We start from the raw sequence: 17,222 nt of genomic DNA on the forward strand, positions 1-17,222 counted from the left end.
CTCTACAAACTACCAGTATAGATAGGATCCTTGTGATGGGAATAGCCATGGACCTCCTGAACAAACTTTACGCTATTGAAATACTTATCTTTTCTACTTAGCCATATCTATTCTTGACTTTTAAACGGTTGTCTGCTATAATTTGTTTTTACTTTCAGACTGGGGTCACATTTGTTGTGGAGTCTCTGTTTGGAAACTCTGTCGCAGTGACCGCCCATAAAAACTGCTGGATGAAAAAGTGCTGCAAGTCCTCCAGCAGTTTTAGTATACATAAACGGACACCCGGTGGACCCCATTACTATCAATGGGGTACATCGGTCACTATAGGTGTCCACTGTCCAACGGACCAGAACAATGGACACCCGGCACAGATATGTACATAGTGTAAGAAAAGGGGAAGAATTTGTAAAAGGGGAAGAATTGGTCTCTACTTTCTGGCCACTCTTGACACAGGAATTGACAACTCGACCAATTGGTGACCCATCTAGAGACTGGCCGAGGGGCATTTTCTATAGGTCATTCATTTGGGGATGACCAGAAAGTGAAAGTCACGAATCTGTTTCAGCTGCGGGAACCCGTGTGGACAAGCTTCTTTCTACCCGTATATGTCCCCAGGATTGACAACTCAAAAAAAAATACCGTAATCAGTTCTTTTACATGACCAACCTGTAGATGCGTGGAGCGACTGATGTAAATGCTGGGGTAACTGAAGAACAAACTGAGGTAGATTACTGTGATCTCTGAAGAAACCTTCTGTAGCCTTAGATTGCATAACTTTGGTTTCCCACAACTGTTAGGGCAAGAAACATAGAAAATGAACATGTAATAATAACCACCGATCACATTACGGCATTACTCACTTTTTATTAGATTGTTTTCATGGTTACAGGTTTTTGCATCTGCTTTTCTCCTCCTTCGGGAGGGTCAGATTGCTTGTCGGCCTATTTCTAACTCTGGAACCTGTTGATTTTTTTTGGTTAGGGACTCACAATGGCATGAGGAACCTTGATGATGGTTTGCAAGCTTGTGTATTTTGACCATAATATAATACCTTATGGTTATTTTACCTTTTTTTGTAGAATATAGACAGGCCCGGTTATATTGGTGGGGTGCTGGTACTAGTAGGGTGCACCTATGGAAGTGCTGGACAGCTCGCACGGTCTAATAGTAAGAGGTGTGATCAATTGGCTGTTCTTTGGTGCTGTGCCCTCACATTATCATGTGGCCAGCGCCTTGTATGAGTTTTATCTGTGTGCATTTAAGCCCTTTGCACCTTTTTTGAACAAATACTGATATATGTTTTTCAGCACAGGGGTATACTCAAGTGAAAATAAAACGTAGCTTTTAATAAATATGATTAAAAACGAAATTTCTGTGTGTCTCGTCACTGCTATTGTGTTACAGTGTTAACAACAAGTATTGCACACTTGTATCCTTTTGTGGATAGGGCAAGGGGGGTGGCCAGAGTCGGGGAAACCCACCCCACCAGCAATGGTTCAAAATAATTAGCAGCGCGGTGTGGTATACACCCACCCGTATGACCAATTCCCCCCTATATCTCCAAGGGCTAATGTCATTGCTCCTGTCACTATTTGTTAGAATGGTGTCTAAACAGATATAGTCACTTGATAAAACAATAGTAACCCTCTTGTCTAAATAAGTGCAGATACAGCAGACTGCCTCTAATAGGTCGGATATAACAGGCTGCGCTTACACTATTACAGGCTAATTGTTAGCACACAAGTAAACTGAAGTAGACTGAGCTAATGGCATTATAAGCCCTATTTAAACACTCTCTACGCGTTTCGCAAGGCTCATCAGGAGAGTTAGAGATAAGAAAACAAAAAAGGTTGCGGTGATAACCACATTTCCTGAGTCCTGGATGGTAGGACTCAGTACATATAGCAGATCCGACGGATAGCTATATGTACTGACGGATCTGCTATATGTACTGAGTCCTACCATCCAGGACTCAGGAAATGTGGTTATCACTAGAGATGAGCGAACACTAAAATGTTCGAGGTTCGAAATTCGATTCGAACAGCCGCTCACTGTTCGAGTGTTCGAATGGGTTTCGAACCCCATTATAGTCTATGGGGAACATAAACTCGTTAAGGGGGAAACCCAAATTCGTGTCTGGAGGGTCACCAAGTCCACTATGACACCCCAGGAAATGATACCAACACCCTGGAATGACACTGGGACAGCAGGGGAAGCATGTCTGGGGGCATAAAAGTCACTTTATTTCATGGAAATCCCTGTCAGTTTGCGATTTTCGCAAGCTAACTTTTCCCCATAGAAATGCATTGGCCAGTGCTGATTGGCCAGAGTACGGAACTCGACCAATCAGCGCTGGCTCTGCTGGAGGAGGCGGAGTCTAAGATAGCTCCACACCAGTCTCCATTCAGGTCCGACCTTAGACTCCGCCTCCTCCGGCAGAGCCAGCGCTGATTGGCCGAAGGCTGGCCAATGCATTCCTATGCGAATGCAGACTTAGCAGTGCTGAGTCAGTTTTGCTCAACTACACATCTGATGCACACTCGGCACTGCTACATCAGATGTAGCAATCTGATGTAGCAGAGCCGAGGGTGCACTAGAACCCCTGTGCAAACTCAGTTCACGCTAATAGAATGCATTGGCCAGCGCTGATTGGCCAATGCATTCTATTAGCCCAATGAAGTAGAGCTGAATGTGTGTGCTAAGCACACACATTCAGCACTGCTTCATCAAGCCAATACAATGCATTAGCCAGTGCTGATTGGCCAGAGTACGGAATTCGGCCAATCAGCGCTGGCTCTGCCGGAGGAGGCGGAGTCTAAGGTCGGACCTGAATGGAGACTGGTGTGGAGCGATCTTAGACTCCGCCTCCTCCAGCAGAGCCAGCGCTGATTGGTCGAGTTCCGTACTCTGGCCAATCAGCGCTGGCCAATGCATTCTATTAGCCCGATGAAGTAGAGCTGAATGTGTGTGCTTAGCACACACATTCAGCTCTACTTCATCAGGCTAATAGAATACATTGGCCAATCAGCGCTGGCCAATGCATTCTATTAGCTTGATGAAGCAGAGTGTGCACAAGGGTTCAAGCGCACCCTCGGCTCTGATGTAGCAGAGCTGAGGGTGCACAAGGGTTCAAGTGCACCCTCGGCTCTCCTACATCAGAGCCGAGGGTGCGCTTGAACCCTTGTGCACACTCTGCTTCATCAAGCTAATAGAATGCATTGGCCAGCACTGATTGGCCAGAGTACGGAATTCGGCCAATCAGCGCTGGCCAATGCATCCCTATGGGAAAAAGTTTATCTCACAAAAATCACAATTACACACCCGATAGAGCCCCAAAAAGTTATTTTTAATAACATTCCCCCCTAAATAAAGGTTATCCCTAGCTATCCCTGCCTGTACAGCTATCCCTGTCTCATAGTCACAAAGTTCACATTCTCATATGACCCGGATTTGAAATCCACTATTCGTCTAAAATGGAGGTCACCTGATTTCGGCAGCCAATGACTTTTTCCAATTTTTTTCAATGCCCCCAGTGTCGTAGTTCCTGTCCCACCTCCCCTGCGCTGTTATTGGTGCAAAAAAGGCGCCAGGGAAGGTGGGAGGGGAATCGAATTTTGGCGCACTTTACCACGTGGTGTTCGATTCGATTCGAACATGGCGAACACCCTGATATCCGATCGAACATGTGTTCGATAGAACACTGTTCGCTCATCTCTAGTTATCACCGCAACCTTTTTTTGTTTTCTTATCTCTAACTCTCCTGATGAGCCTTGCGAAATGCGTAGAGAGTGTTTAAATAGGGCTTATAATGCCATTAGCTCAGTCTACTTCAGTTTACTTGTGTGCTAACAATTAGCCTGTAATAGTGTAAGCGCAGCCTGTTATATCCGACCTATTAGAGGCAGTCTGCTGTATCTGCACTTATTTAGACAAGAGGGTTACTATTGTTTTATCAAGTGACTATATCTGTTTAGACACCATTCTAACAAATAGTGACAGGAGCAATGACATTAGCCCTTGGAGATATAGGGGGGAATTGGTCATACGGGTGGGTGTATACCACACCGCGCTGCTAATTATTTTGAACCATTGCTGGTGGGGTGGGTTTCCCCGACTCTGGCCACCCCCCTTGCCCTATCCACAAAAGGATACAAGTGTGCAATACTTGTTGTTAACACTGTAACACAATAGCAGTGACGAGACACACAGAAATTTCGTTTTTAATCATATTTATTAAAAGCTACGTTTTATTTTCACTTGAGTATACCCCTGTGCTGAAAAACTATTGATTTTGGATATACTAGCCCTTGGATACAAAAATACTGATATATGGCCAGTCTGCACCCTGCACAGCCATGTACCCCCAGGTAATGGGTAAGTTTGGCTTTTTTTCTGTGTTATGTTTTTTTGTACAACCTGTAATATACCGTGACCAGGATCTCTTCAATCATGTGACATCTTCCCTCCCAGTACCCGCCCACACTCTCCTAAGCCAGAAGCCCCGCCTTCTTCCTAGGTCTGTAACACTAACCTGGGAGGCGGGGGCAGCGAGGCGAGAAGAGGACCGAGAACAGCAGGGACCGGACAGCGATCTGTGCAGGTAAGTGTTAGCTACTAGAGATGTTAGCTAGTCTCCCTTTAGAATGAATGGACGCAGCCGGCGTGCAGGGGGTTAAGCGGCCGGACACTGACACAGGCTGTGTGCCGGCTGCATCCATTCATTCCTATGGGACCTAACTAACATTGTTAGCTTTTCCCACAATGCTTGGCCAGTAGCAAAGCATTGTGGGAAATAATCACCGACCTCAATCCCGCCTAAAAAGATCGGGATCGGAATTCCGATCATGATATTTAAACGATCATCGATCGCAATCCCATTTTTTCCAACCTCGATCGCTCAACCCGACTTATTTTGTATGTGCAGTTTAGAGGGCTGTAACGTTTTTCTCATACGTCTCATTCAACTAATTTTTGCGTCTTTTTTCGGGGACACATGGGGCTTTATTTTTATGTTGTTTTTATTTTCGAATGTGTTTTAATTTTTTTTTATATCCGGGAAAATATAAACAAAATAGGAGGGAAATTGTGTCTGTTTTTCACTTTTCTTTTTTTTTTCTTTTTTTAATTAACACCACAAAGTGCCACTGACAAACTTTATAAAATAATTTTTCCTCTCCGTTACGATAATTTTTATTTTGTATGGTTTCGTTGGGGGTGGGACTATAACCTTTAATAACGGCATTTAATTGGCGTATTATTTGATTTTTTTTTTTTTTTTTTTTTTTTATTTTTATTTTTTTTTAAATGTAGATTGTCAGCCCCACACAGAGCTCACAATGTACATTTTTCCCTATCAGTATGTCTTTTGGAATATGGGTTGGAAATCCATGCAAACACGGGGAGAACATGCAAACTCCTTGCAGATGGTTTTATGCCCTTGGCGGGATTTGAACACCAGGGCTCCAGCGCTGCAAGGCTGCAGTGCTAACCACTGAACCACCGTGTGGCCCCCTATTATTTAATTTTTTTAAATTATTTTATTTACATTTTTTAAAAAACTTTTCAGCGATTTTTTTTTCAGATGGTGTCCCCATAAAGTCTTAAGAGACCTTTGGGACATCTGATCACTTTTTTTTTTTTTGTATTGTAGACTAATTTCCCCTGCAACTGGGGCTGGTACATTTAGCCCCAGTTGCAGGAAGAATACAGCTCCTGCACGGCAATATATACAGCTTATAGAGCTGATCAGGGTCCTGTAGGACCCAGCAGCTCTTGCATGACACTGAGCCCGGTGGATCACGTGACTGCCGGGTCGAGGGCGGCCGCCTCATCACGGTGCGGATAGCTGTGTATACAGCGCTCATTGTGTATACACAGCGATCGAGAAGGCAGAGAAGGTAATTAACCTTCCCTGCCTTCTCTCTGGGAGCTCCGGCTGCATATGCAGAAGACTGAAATCTGTCATGCCGAGTCCGGCCGTGAGCGCCGGTGAATGTTTTATGCTCTCCGCAGCTAAACCGTTTTTTTTTTTTTAAACCAGACACAGAGTACTGTCTGTGTCTGGTTTAAAAAAAAACGGTTTAGCCACGGAGAGCATAAAACGCTCACCGCTGCTCACGGCCGGACACCTTTCAAACCCATTCAAATGAATGGGTATGAAAGAGTCCTGCAGCTTTCCGTCTCCTGCCTCTGTTTTGTGCAGGAAACGGAAACCTGCAAAACGGAGTCCCAGACGCAGATGTGAACGAGCCCTTAATTAACAGGGAGGCGTCTTAGGTGTGAAGTAAAGAATATTATGTAGAGTTCTTGAGACTGGAGGAGGTGGAGTATGACCAGTAAACCAGCAGTGAAGCTGTAGGTACAATATAGTTGTGTTTTCTTAATCTTAGACAACCACTTTAATTACATTTATGGCCACCGCCTGCTGGTCACGCGCTGATCTTTGTGTGCAGCGGATCTCCCTCACAGCAAAATAAAAACATATTACAAAGTGATTATTCCCGAGCCAGGAACCGCTGGTCCTGCGAACGCTCAAGCAGAACACGGAGCGTTACAGTGTTTAATAATTCCAGAGCAGAGACAAGCAATAACATAAATCAGGGCCGACAAAATATAACTCTACATGTCACTCTGACAACGCCTACAACCATCTGGTTTTAATAAAATTTTACAAACCACACTTGAGTATTTTATAAGCAATAAATTAAAAATTGTCTCAGATAAGCGCTGCAACCATCAAACAGAGAGACAAGTTTCATTGTTCATCCAGATGCAAAAAACAGTCTTACAGACATTACAAAAAGGAAGAGACGAGGACTGTGAGGTTTAAAGGGAACCTTTCCTGGGGTTTGGGATCACTTTGGTTTAGAAGTTGTCCCATTACAGATGTGAATGAGTATGTATCATGCCATACACTTCTATAGAGTTGCCGAGGATTGCAGCAGTTATGACATACACTATGTGATCAAAAGTATCCAGACACCCCCAATAATATACGTTTTTCATATTAGGTGCATTGTGCTGCCCCCTACTGCCAGGTCCTCCATATCAGTGACCTCAGTAGACATTAGACATCGTGAGAGAGCAGAATGGGGCGCTCCGCGGAACTCACAGACTTCGAACGTGGTCAGGTGATTGGGTGCCACACATCACACAGGTCAATGCCAAATAACGCCTCGCTTGGTGTAAGGACCATAAACATGATGATTGAACAGTGGAAAAACGTTGTGTGGAGTGACGAATCACGGTATGCAATGTGGCAATCCGATGGCAGGGTGTGGGTATGGCGAATGTCCGGTGAACGTCATCTGTCAGCGTGTGTAGTGCTAACAGTAAAATTCGGCGGCGGTGGTGTTATGGTGTGGTGGTGTTTTTCATGGAGGGGGCTTGCACCCCTTGTTGTTTTGCGTGGCACTATCACAGCACAGGCCTACATTGATGTATTAAACACCTTCTTGCTTCCCACTGCTGAAGAGCAATTCGGGGATGGCGATTGTATCTTACAACACGATGGAGCCCCTGTTGATACTGCACGGCCTGTGGCGGAGTGGTGACACCACAATAACATCTCTGTAATGGACTGGCCTGCACAGAGTCCTGACGTGAATCCTATAGAACACCTTTGGGATGTTTTGGAACGCCGACTTGGTGCCAGGCCTCAGCGACCTACATCGATACCTCTCCTCAGTGCAGCACTCCGTGAAGAATGGGCCGCCATTCCCCAAGAATCCTTCCAGCACCTGATTGAACGTCTGCCTGCGAGAGTGGAAGCCGCCATTAAGGCTAAGGGTGGGCCAACACCATATTGTATCCAGAATTACCAATGGAGGGCGCCACAAACTTGTCAGTCATTCTCAGCCGGGTGTGCGGATACTTTTGATCACATAGTGTAGGTATGACACCTAAATTATCACGGGAAGGAAACTGGATAACATAGAACGGATGTACATGAGGACAACTGCACAAGCTGGTATATAGCATTATATAGTCAGGATGTGGATATAGTATACAGTAACAGTCACATGGAGGGCTAAATGATATGATCTGGGACCAGTTTGCATTCAGTCATCAAACCCTTCATGGCTGATGGAGATTTATCGCTGCGCTTTGGGCTCGCACAGGCTTCGCCATGAATTATTATTTAATTTCTCATTTTATTTGAGAAAATAGTTTTTCTTTGTTTATCAAGACCTATGGGAAGCTTGGCCTGAACTGTTCTTCAAGATACACTGAAAGTTCATCACGTCACAGCCCTTCCTAAGTCTACCCAAGAACACAAAGCAAAACCCAACAGACCCCATTACAAGTGAGCGCAGTCCATCCCACACGCTGTCAGTATCTCACACGTGGCAGATCCAGTAGAGCGTGGGGGCTTTTGATGTGAACAGACCCTTAGGGAGAGTAGTAAACTGTACACAACACAAAAAAATCAACAATTAAAAGCAAAGCCTAGTTTGGGGTTCTCCAGTCTTTTGCAGCAGTGGATTGGTTGATACTGATGACTGTAAGATCAGCGGCACTCTCTGCAAACAATGGTGTCAATACAGCAACACAGTGCATGGAGTCTTCTCATTCCAGCTCTGTGCACTGTATAGCACCAGCTGAAAAGAGATAATATGAAGGGTGCTGATATAACCAATCTGATATCAATGACAATCCTAAGGAGAATCAATATGAAAAGCCCAGCAAAGACTTTTCTATATATTCCCTATATCATAGCATGTGCAACATCTTAGGTGTCAATAGTTACCCCGGATGACCCTATCTGAGGACATTGGCAGGGACTGGTTGCATGTTGTGTAAATGCTTACATAGAAACCAGTGTCTCCTGCCATGTCCATAAAGACAAGAACCCAGATGCAGATTGTTAAAGAGGCTTATCTCAAGATTCAACTTCAAGACAATGACCCCTACAAGGGAAATGTATTGAAATATGATATATGGACATCCATTTAATACACTGTCTACCAATAAGTATTTGGGCACGCATGCAAATAAAGATATCTGCAGTCGTGATGTACGTCACGCCTTCCGGTGTTAAATAGCAAAGAGCATTGGCATTAGTCGCATGTAAGATGCCACGAAGTGCAGAGTTGTCCGATTTCGAGAAAGGGGTAATTGTGGGGTACCACCGAAATGGTCGATCCTTAAGGGAGCAAATGAACTGAATTACCCAAAATCGACTGTGGTCTATGTGATTACAAAGTGGAAGGTGAACGGTGATTGTCGGAAAGTGCCCCGAGTCGGCAGACCCCTGAAACTGGGAGACCGACGAGTGCTGGCCAGAAAAACCGCACCCAACCGATGGCTGACATACACCAGGAGTGTCACCAGGTATCCGGGAGTATTGTGTCCATCAATCCCATCTGTAAGGAAGCGTCTGCTGGGGTCTCCAACTATTAGATAGGAATGAATGTTATCTTTCTATTCTACCACAGGGTTCCAAATACTTATTGGTAGACAGTGTAGTATATGGATGGGCCAGGTTTAGCTAGTGGCTCTTTGTTCTGGCTCATGACAACTGTTATGCCTACCTTAATCCCATACACACAAAGTGGTTCAGTACTATTAAAGAGATGCTGTTGGAGAGCAAATATAATGTTTCAGACCCCTTTACAATATCCACCATGACACATAAAATCAGAAAGTGAAGGTACTTACAAGTTTTAGGTCTTTAAGAACTTGCTCGTCTACACCTTCTTCTGCAAAAATCTCTGCCACTCCTTCTATAACGTCTTCAATAATGGACTTGTAAAGCTTTGGCTGAGGAACACGAAAAACAACATGAGATGTATGAACCATTTATAGGTTAAGACCCCACGTAGTGAGTCAAAAAAAACGCTGCGAAAAAGACCACGACGGAGGTGCATTGTGTTTTATTCCGCAGCATTTTTCACAGAACGTCTGCAGTTCTTCTCTGTGCACTTTCTGTTTCTGACAGCCGCTCTGTTCACTCCTTTGGCTTTGCAAGAGGTAGCCAAGTACAGCTCTAGGCCATCTCCAGCCGTGCCATAGAGAACGAACGAAGCCGAAGTGCACAAGCTCTAACTATAGGGGAACAAGACCCCATTCTTGTGACCAATGAGGGGTCCCAGCAGTCGGACTCACATCAATGAGCAACTCATCTCCTTTCCTGTATATAGGGAGTCATTTGAATTAAATAGAATAGCCCTTTAAGGCCGGGACCCCACGTAGCGTAAACGTCCATTGTTTTACAGTAACTGCAAAGTGGATGGGATCCTGGTTAATGGTTGCCCTTGGTTGATATAAGGGGTTAAATGGCTGATACCTGAGGTTTCTCTGACATTTGCCCTTACAGCAGGTGGTTTTGTATCTACACTACAAGTAATATCTCCTTCCTTGCCTCGGGGCTGTTGTGATCAGTGCACTGTGAACGCAATGGAGCATTCTCATGAGCCTATGCCAACTTTTGGGGTCAAGAGAGAGAAAAAACGAATCCCATACAGCGTCTATAAGGGCAGCATCTGAGTTCAGAATGTGAAAAACCTGGGGCACGGAATAGCACAGAAAACAATGGTGCTCAGTATAAACCGCATATCGATCAAGATCCCCAAAGTATCTATGGGGCCAAAACAAAACTAACGTCCAAACCAGGTAAAATGAACCTCGCGAGATTCGCTCATCTCTACGCGGCACTGACTGGTCTATGGGTTATACCATTCTGCAGAGTATAGACAGGGATGAACAACAGGTAGCCTGGTGGTTAGAATTGTAGCCTTGCAGCGCTGGAGACCTGGGTTTAAATCCTGCCAAGTACAACATCTGCAAGGAGTTTGTATGTTCTCCCCATGTTTGCATGGGTTATCTCCGGGTTCTCCAGTTTCCTCCCACACTCCAAAGGCATCTTGATATGGAAGGTACATTGTGCTAAACATATGCCGGCATAGCCTGTATTTGGGTGCTGCCTCTAGTCCTGCAAATGACCCCCTGGTTTTTTGGAAAAATGAAGAAATAGTATATGTAAATGAGGCTCGCCGAGCACCGTGGTTATACCCCAGGGCCTCTGAGCACCCTCCACGTCATACCTCAGAAACGCCCCTCCATTGCTTGTACTGCGTTTGCCCTCGTTCTCTAGATATCCTGCACCGCCCAAATCTTCTCTATTCTCGCTCCTGCAGTTGAAATCTCAGGCATGTGCAGCATTGTTCCGTTCTGAGCAGTACTGCTCATTAGAGATGAGTGAACACTGTTCGGATCAGCCGTTCCGAACAGCATGCTCCCATAGAAATGAACGGAAGCGCCTGGCACGGCGACCGGCCGCCGGCAAAGTGTACGTGCCAGGTGCTTCCATTCATTTCTATGGGAGCATGCTGTTCGGAACGGCTGATCCGAACAGTGTTCGCTCATCTCTACTGCTCATGTCCGAGCGCCATTTTGTTGTAGAGAACTGCGCATTACGATTGTGCAGTTCTCTACAACAAAATGGCGCTCAGACATGCACAGTAATCTTCAGAATGGAGCGGTACCGCGCATGAACGAGATTTCAGTGAGAATAGAGAAGGTATGGGCGGTGCAGGATGTCTGGAGGAGGAAGGCATTCAAAGTACAAGCAATGGAGGGGCATTTCTGCGGTATTTCGCGGAGGCCCTGGGGAATGCCCACGGTGCTCGGTGAGCCTCATTTACATATACTATTTCTTTGTTTTTCCAGGAACCCAGGGGCTCATTTGCAGAACTAGAGGCAGCACCCGAATGGCCTTTTTAATGCTGGAAAGCTGACTGTCAGCATCGTCGGTATCTTCCCTGGTTGCAGAGATATCAGCGCCGTTAGTTTTGGTACAAAGATCACTAGATTATGTCAGAGGGGATGTCATTGCTGGACACTGAGCGATGTCCCCCTGATGGTACAAGTATATAGAATTTGGGCTGACTGCTGCAACTGCCTGTGATCCGGAGGGCGGCGGGTGTTTTACCCCCGCGGTGAATGAAAATCCCCCTGGTGGATGTCTATGTGCCTCGTACCCACTGGAGATGGCCGATGTACAGCACTCGCCTATCCCCAAACACTCCCATAGAAGTGACCAGGACTGTGTTTACCCCCACCAGGGATTTTGGCCTTCACAGCGGGGGGTAAAACACCCCTGTCCTCAGGATCGGTGCAGGTCAAACCCCCCAACCCCCAGGCATTTATCCTCTATGCTTAGCAGTATAACCCCTTTATGTTCCATGTATTAAGTCTATATTCAGACAATGCAATCACCGCATAAATAAAATACAAATTCAGGGTGTTTTTGCTGCGGTAATTGACCATGTGACTATTTATTGTGCAAATTTACCTGTAACGACAGCAGCGCTGAGCACCACATTGCAAAACCTACAGAAAGTGTGACGAAAGCCCAATGTTTATGCTGTTAATAACTGCACAGTGTGAATATAGACTAACCTGACCATAGCATCGGGCTAACAACTCTGAAAGCAGCCAATGGCCACCACTAACACACAGTCAGGGACAGAGGCTCCTTCCTTCAGGCACTCACCACAGGGTTTGGATTACCAGAGTGAGCCATGGTTGTAGGCCCAGACAGCGCCCCCTACTCTCCTATCAGGAGTGACCGTCCCACGCGCAGCTCCGCTCAGTCACCCAAAGATGGCTCAGACAGGGAAGCAGCAGTGAGGTCACCTGACCCGGCCTGCCAATCACCTGCATCCTAACAGCACAGGAGCTCTTTGTCTAGCGCCATCTGGTGTTAGTGAGGTAGCAGCGCTCTGCACTAGGCCACATTGGTTGCTTATGCCAACTGCTGTACTAGTCACACCACTGTGTGTATACTGGTGGCCGGGTGTATACTGGTGGCCAGGTGTATACTGGTGGTCGGGTGTATACTGGTGGCCGGGTGTATACTGGTAGCGGGGTGTATACTGGTGGCCGGGTGTATACTGGTGGCCGGGTGTATACTGGTGGCCGGGTGTATACTGGTGGTCGGGTGTATACTGGTGGCCGGGTGTCTGTCTCACCTGCTGGATAATTTGTGCAGTGGTTGTGTGAATTTATACAGGCTGCCTCAGCTCTAGGGGTATATAGTGTGTATATTCAGCTATAGGGGTATATATGTGTGTATGTTCAGCTATAGGGGTATATATGGAGGAGGAGGAGTTCAGGAATAAATGTCCCTCCCTGTCTCGTCCTCTTCTGGAGGAAATATGGCTGCCGTATTAGAGAGTATATTACTAGGATGTATCACAAAAGAAAATATATATCCTTGTGCCGTGTTAGCCAGTGGATATGAAATGAAAGAAATTTTTTGAGAGAAGTCCTCAGTAGTTGATACCTTTTTAATGGCTAACTTAAAAAGTTTTTTGATGACATATCGAGCTTTTGGGACTACTATAAAGGTCCCTTCATCAGGAAGGGACCTTTATAGTAGTCCCGAAAGCTCAATATGTCATCAAAAAACTTTTTAAGTTAGCCATTAAAAAGGTATCAACTACTGAGGACTTCTCTCAAAAAAATTCTTTCATAGGATGTATCACCTCACACAACACTGGTGTGACCACATTCACATTAGACATCACTACTAGTGTTAGCCATCATGTGACTGAGCGTGATTGCAATCACTCCGCTCCCCCCCCCTCCTGGCGGCTGACGCTGCTGTGGGCGGAGCCTTACAGCAGCCTTATAAATGTCAGCGCTGGGCGGGGACTTCCTTTCGGATCCCCGCCAGCATCGGCGATACATCTTCCCCTCCCTCCCCTAATGGTCGCCTCTCGGCTTCCTTTTGTATTTTCTCTTGTTTTGAGTGTGTTTCGTTCTTTATTTTACTCCGTGGTTATTTGTTTGTTTTCTTTAGGTGTCACAGCTGCCATATTGGCAGGACCTTGTTCCCAACCCCCTTTCGGCATCTGGAGACAAGAGGAGAGGCGCGTCACCCGCTGAACATATCATACATGCACACCGCATGTGGTGTCGGGGCATTCCAGTGACGCACCTTACATTGCATCATGGGGTAGCGGGGTACTGCTGATATGCTTATGTAGCGCCCCACAGAGTGGGTCACTACAAATGTCATCTTATGTGATCTATACTGTGTACTGTGAAGGTATAGTGAGATCCAGTCAACCTGTTAGCATACACAAAGTTCCACAGCCATTATCTCTTTAAGAAAAGGGGTGGAGCTACAGACTGGAAGAGGGTCTCTCTCTTTCAGATCCTGGGCAGGAGTGTGCAGGAGAGAGGAGAGGTGTGGAGGTGCAGTGTGTGCTGCAGCCTCATGGTGTGATAGAACAGGAGGCCGGAGACCTGCAGAGGTGAGATGAGACCTCACAGGCACGGAGCTGCAGTTATAGGACCATCAATTCCTAACTAGTGTGAGAAACACTAAGAACATTGAGAAACTCACTGGACCCAGGCCTAGTGAATGCAAGATTCCTGGAGGCTCAGTAACATACAGAGTTGGGGTGTCTGTATCCAGCATCCCAAAGAACTCGCGTTACCTGCTGTCCAGAAGGGGGATCTACCCAGTTGTAATTAACCTCTGAGCTCCTGGAACCCAGGACCAGAGGAAACCTATTAGAGAGTTTGAGCAGCAATGGAAGGCTGAATCATACTGGTGGTAAAAGGGAAGACTGGCATCTCACTATACTGGAGCAAGGTGACTCCTCCTGTAACATCTGTTATCTCCTGCTGACTACAGAAGTAAACTGTAAGTGTTTGGTTAACCCCTGTCTGGACTGTATTCTTTCATCGATCCTCTGTTACTCCTCCTGGAAATCATCCCTTCCTCACCTATATCATCTGGCCCTGGGACCTGCCCTGGTTGGGGAGGGTATAACATCTGGCACTGCATCACCACCTATTCCCAGAGGCCCTGCCTACAGTGCCCGGCTTCACCTCAAGCCGAAACCCCAACTGGCGTCACGACAAACTTTTATTTTTCTTTATTTTTCTTTAATCCATTTTTGCTTAAAACTCCCCTTTTTCAAGGCGCTGCCGCCCCCCGGTGTCGGGCCTGCTCGTACCGTGAATCTACATAGGCCGAGCCGGGGCGACTCACTTACTTTTGTTTAATAAAGCTGTGGCCGACCCCCACTGTTACCCAAGACGAGTCTGTGTCTTATTTGTAGATAGCGGCATCAGGTGCCGGGACAGGGAAGGCGTTCCCTGGTTACAAAACCATTGCCCTTTACTCTTTAGTATCACCATTCTACATCATATATACTGCAGTGTTACCTCAGGATATATACAGACATGGCTGACCTATCATATATACTGCAGTGTTACCACAGGGTATATATAGACATGGCTGATATATATACTGCAGTGTTACCACAGGATATATACAGACATGGCTGATATATAATATATACTGCAGTGTTACCTCAGGATATATACAGACATGGCTGATATATAATATATACTGCAGTGTTACCTCAGGATATATACAGACATGGCTGATATATATACTGCAGTGTTACCACAGGATATATACACAGGCCCCTCATGCATTTACCTCACACACTGAAGTATATAGCTGACCTATCATATATACTGCAGTATTACCTCAGGATATATACAGACATGGCTGATATATATATACAGCAGTATTACCTCAGGATATATACAGACATGGCTGATATACAGTATATACTGCAGTGTTACCTCAGGATATATACAGACAGGCTTGGCTGATATATATACTGCAATATTACCTCAGGATATATACAGACATGGCTGATATATCATATACACTGCTGTATACATGAGTCCCCCTTTGACAACAATAACAAAGGATTAAGTCCCGCCCTTCCTATTTCCGGTCGAAGATCTCTTTCCGGTTTTGAGAGTTTGCCATGTCTAGCAGGGGTATAGGCATACTGTTTCGTGGTTACGACGAGCCTGCTGCAGAACCTCATTTGCTAAATGCTATACAGTATATATATTCATTTGCCGAATGCTATATATATGTATAGCATTCGGCAAATGAACACTGATTCTGCAGCAGGCACGTCCTTGCTACAGGCAGGCAAGAGTTTTTCTCATTGGAATGAATAGTCCAATGTTAGACTCCGCCTCCTCAGACGAGCCTCTGGCAGAACCAGCGTTGATTGGCCAAATCACTGGCAACTGGCCAATCAACGCTGGTCTATTCATTTCAATGAGAAAAAGTCAACTGGTAACAGCATACTTACCTGCTTGTAGCAAGGACGAGCCTGCTACACAATCAGCCTTCATTTGCCGAATGCTATACACTGTATAGCATTCAGAAAATGAGGTTCTGCAGCAGGCTCGTCGTAACCCGAGGACCATACCCTGAAGTACATACCCAGCCCTCGTTAATTCACTAAGGAACAGGAAGTCTTCTTGCCGCCCTTCCATTGCGCATGTGCCAACCGGAAGTTCGCAGGGGGACTCATGTATAATGCAGGTTGTCCTGGGGACTGAGGGTCTCTCTATGGTGGAGCTGGGGGGTCACATGTAATGGAGACCCTGTGGTGAGAGAGGGACAGCCTGATATCAGATATACAGTGCGGTGATGGTAATGGCGGCCACACTGATAATCCCTGTATATACCTCCATCTCTGGGCTAATACTGATCATGGTGGGATAGATTATAGACTGATAATATCTATGTGACCTCCTTCTCAGGGCTGTATACGGGTCATACTGTATATACTGGCCATACTGTACAGTTTATTAATTACCCCTCCCTGTATATGGAGATTAGTGATCTGTATACACCCTCCATCTTAGCTCTATATACTGGCCATGCTGTGCACATCGTCCCTGCTGTATATAGGTCCCTCACTGTATATGGAGTCCAGTGATCTCTATAGGGCCTCCATCTTAGTGCTGTATATAACATTTAATGATCTATATATCAGGGCTGTATACTGAATCCTGTGAGGATATACGGCAGCCTCCAGTCACTTTATATATGCTGTCCTGAGGCCGCTTCATAAAAAATGTCCAACCTTACCTCATGTACCTATTTCATCCTCCATTTGGAAATTTATCTATTACCTAAAATGGTGGCTGTATAAGACTGTGGATTACGCGGGGCCTTATCTAGCTGTATTTCCACAGTCTTCAGGAAGAATCTATTATATTAGGTTATAGCTCTGAAAGGTGCTCATGGAGGGGATGTGGGTGACCCCGTGTGTATATGGTGAGATACGGACCGCCATGTTGTATGCTGACCACATGTAGATAGCGGTACCAGACAAATACTGCGCCGGATTATTACATTTCTTATTCTTCGTGTGTAG

The 17,222-nt window shown here is 45.7% G+C and overlaps 1 protein-coding gene across 1 annotated transcript in view; it reads right to left on the reverse strand.

Annotated features, from left to right (window-relative positions):
- Nucleotides 1–12,526, reverse strand: part of GTF2A1L (general transcription factor IIA subunit 1 like) — a 36,073-nt gene extending 23,547 nt beyond the window's left edge. Inside the window, exons 1-3 of the mRNA XM_075267043.1 lie at nt 12,497–12,526; nt 9,661–9,762; nt 667–790 (exon numbers count right to left, since the gene is read on the reverse strand). Of these exons, the coding sequence (XP_075123144.1) occupies nt 667–790; nt 9,661–9,762; nt 12,497–12,526 (256 nt within the window). The remainder of the gene's footprint in view (nt 1–666; nt 791–9,660; nt 9,763–12,496) is intronic.
- Nucleotides 12,527–17,222: the final 4,696 nt, after the last annotated feature.

The sequence above is a fragment of the Leptodactylus fuscus genome, chromosome 3 (assembly GCF_031893055.1).
Source record: "Leptodactylus fuscus isolate aLepFus1 chromosome 3, aLepFus1.hap2, whole genome shotgun sequence".
Classification (NCBI taxonomy): domain Eukaryota; kingdom Metazoa; phylum Chordata; class Amphibia; order Anura; family Leptodactylidae; genus Leptodactylus; species Leptodactylus fuscus.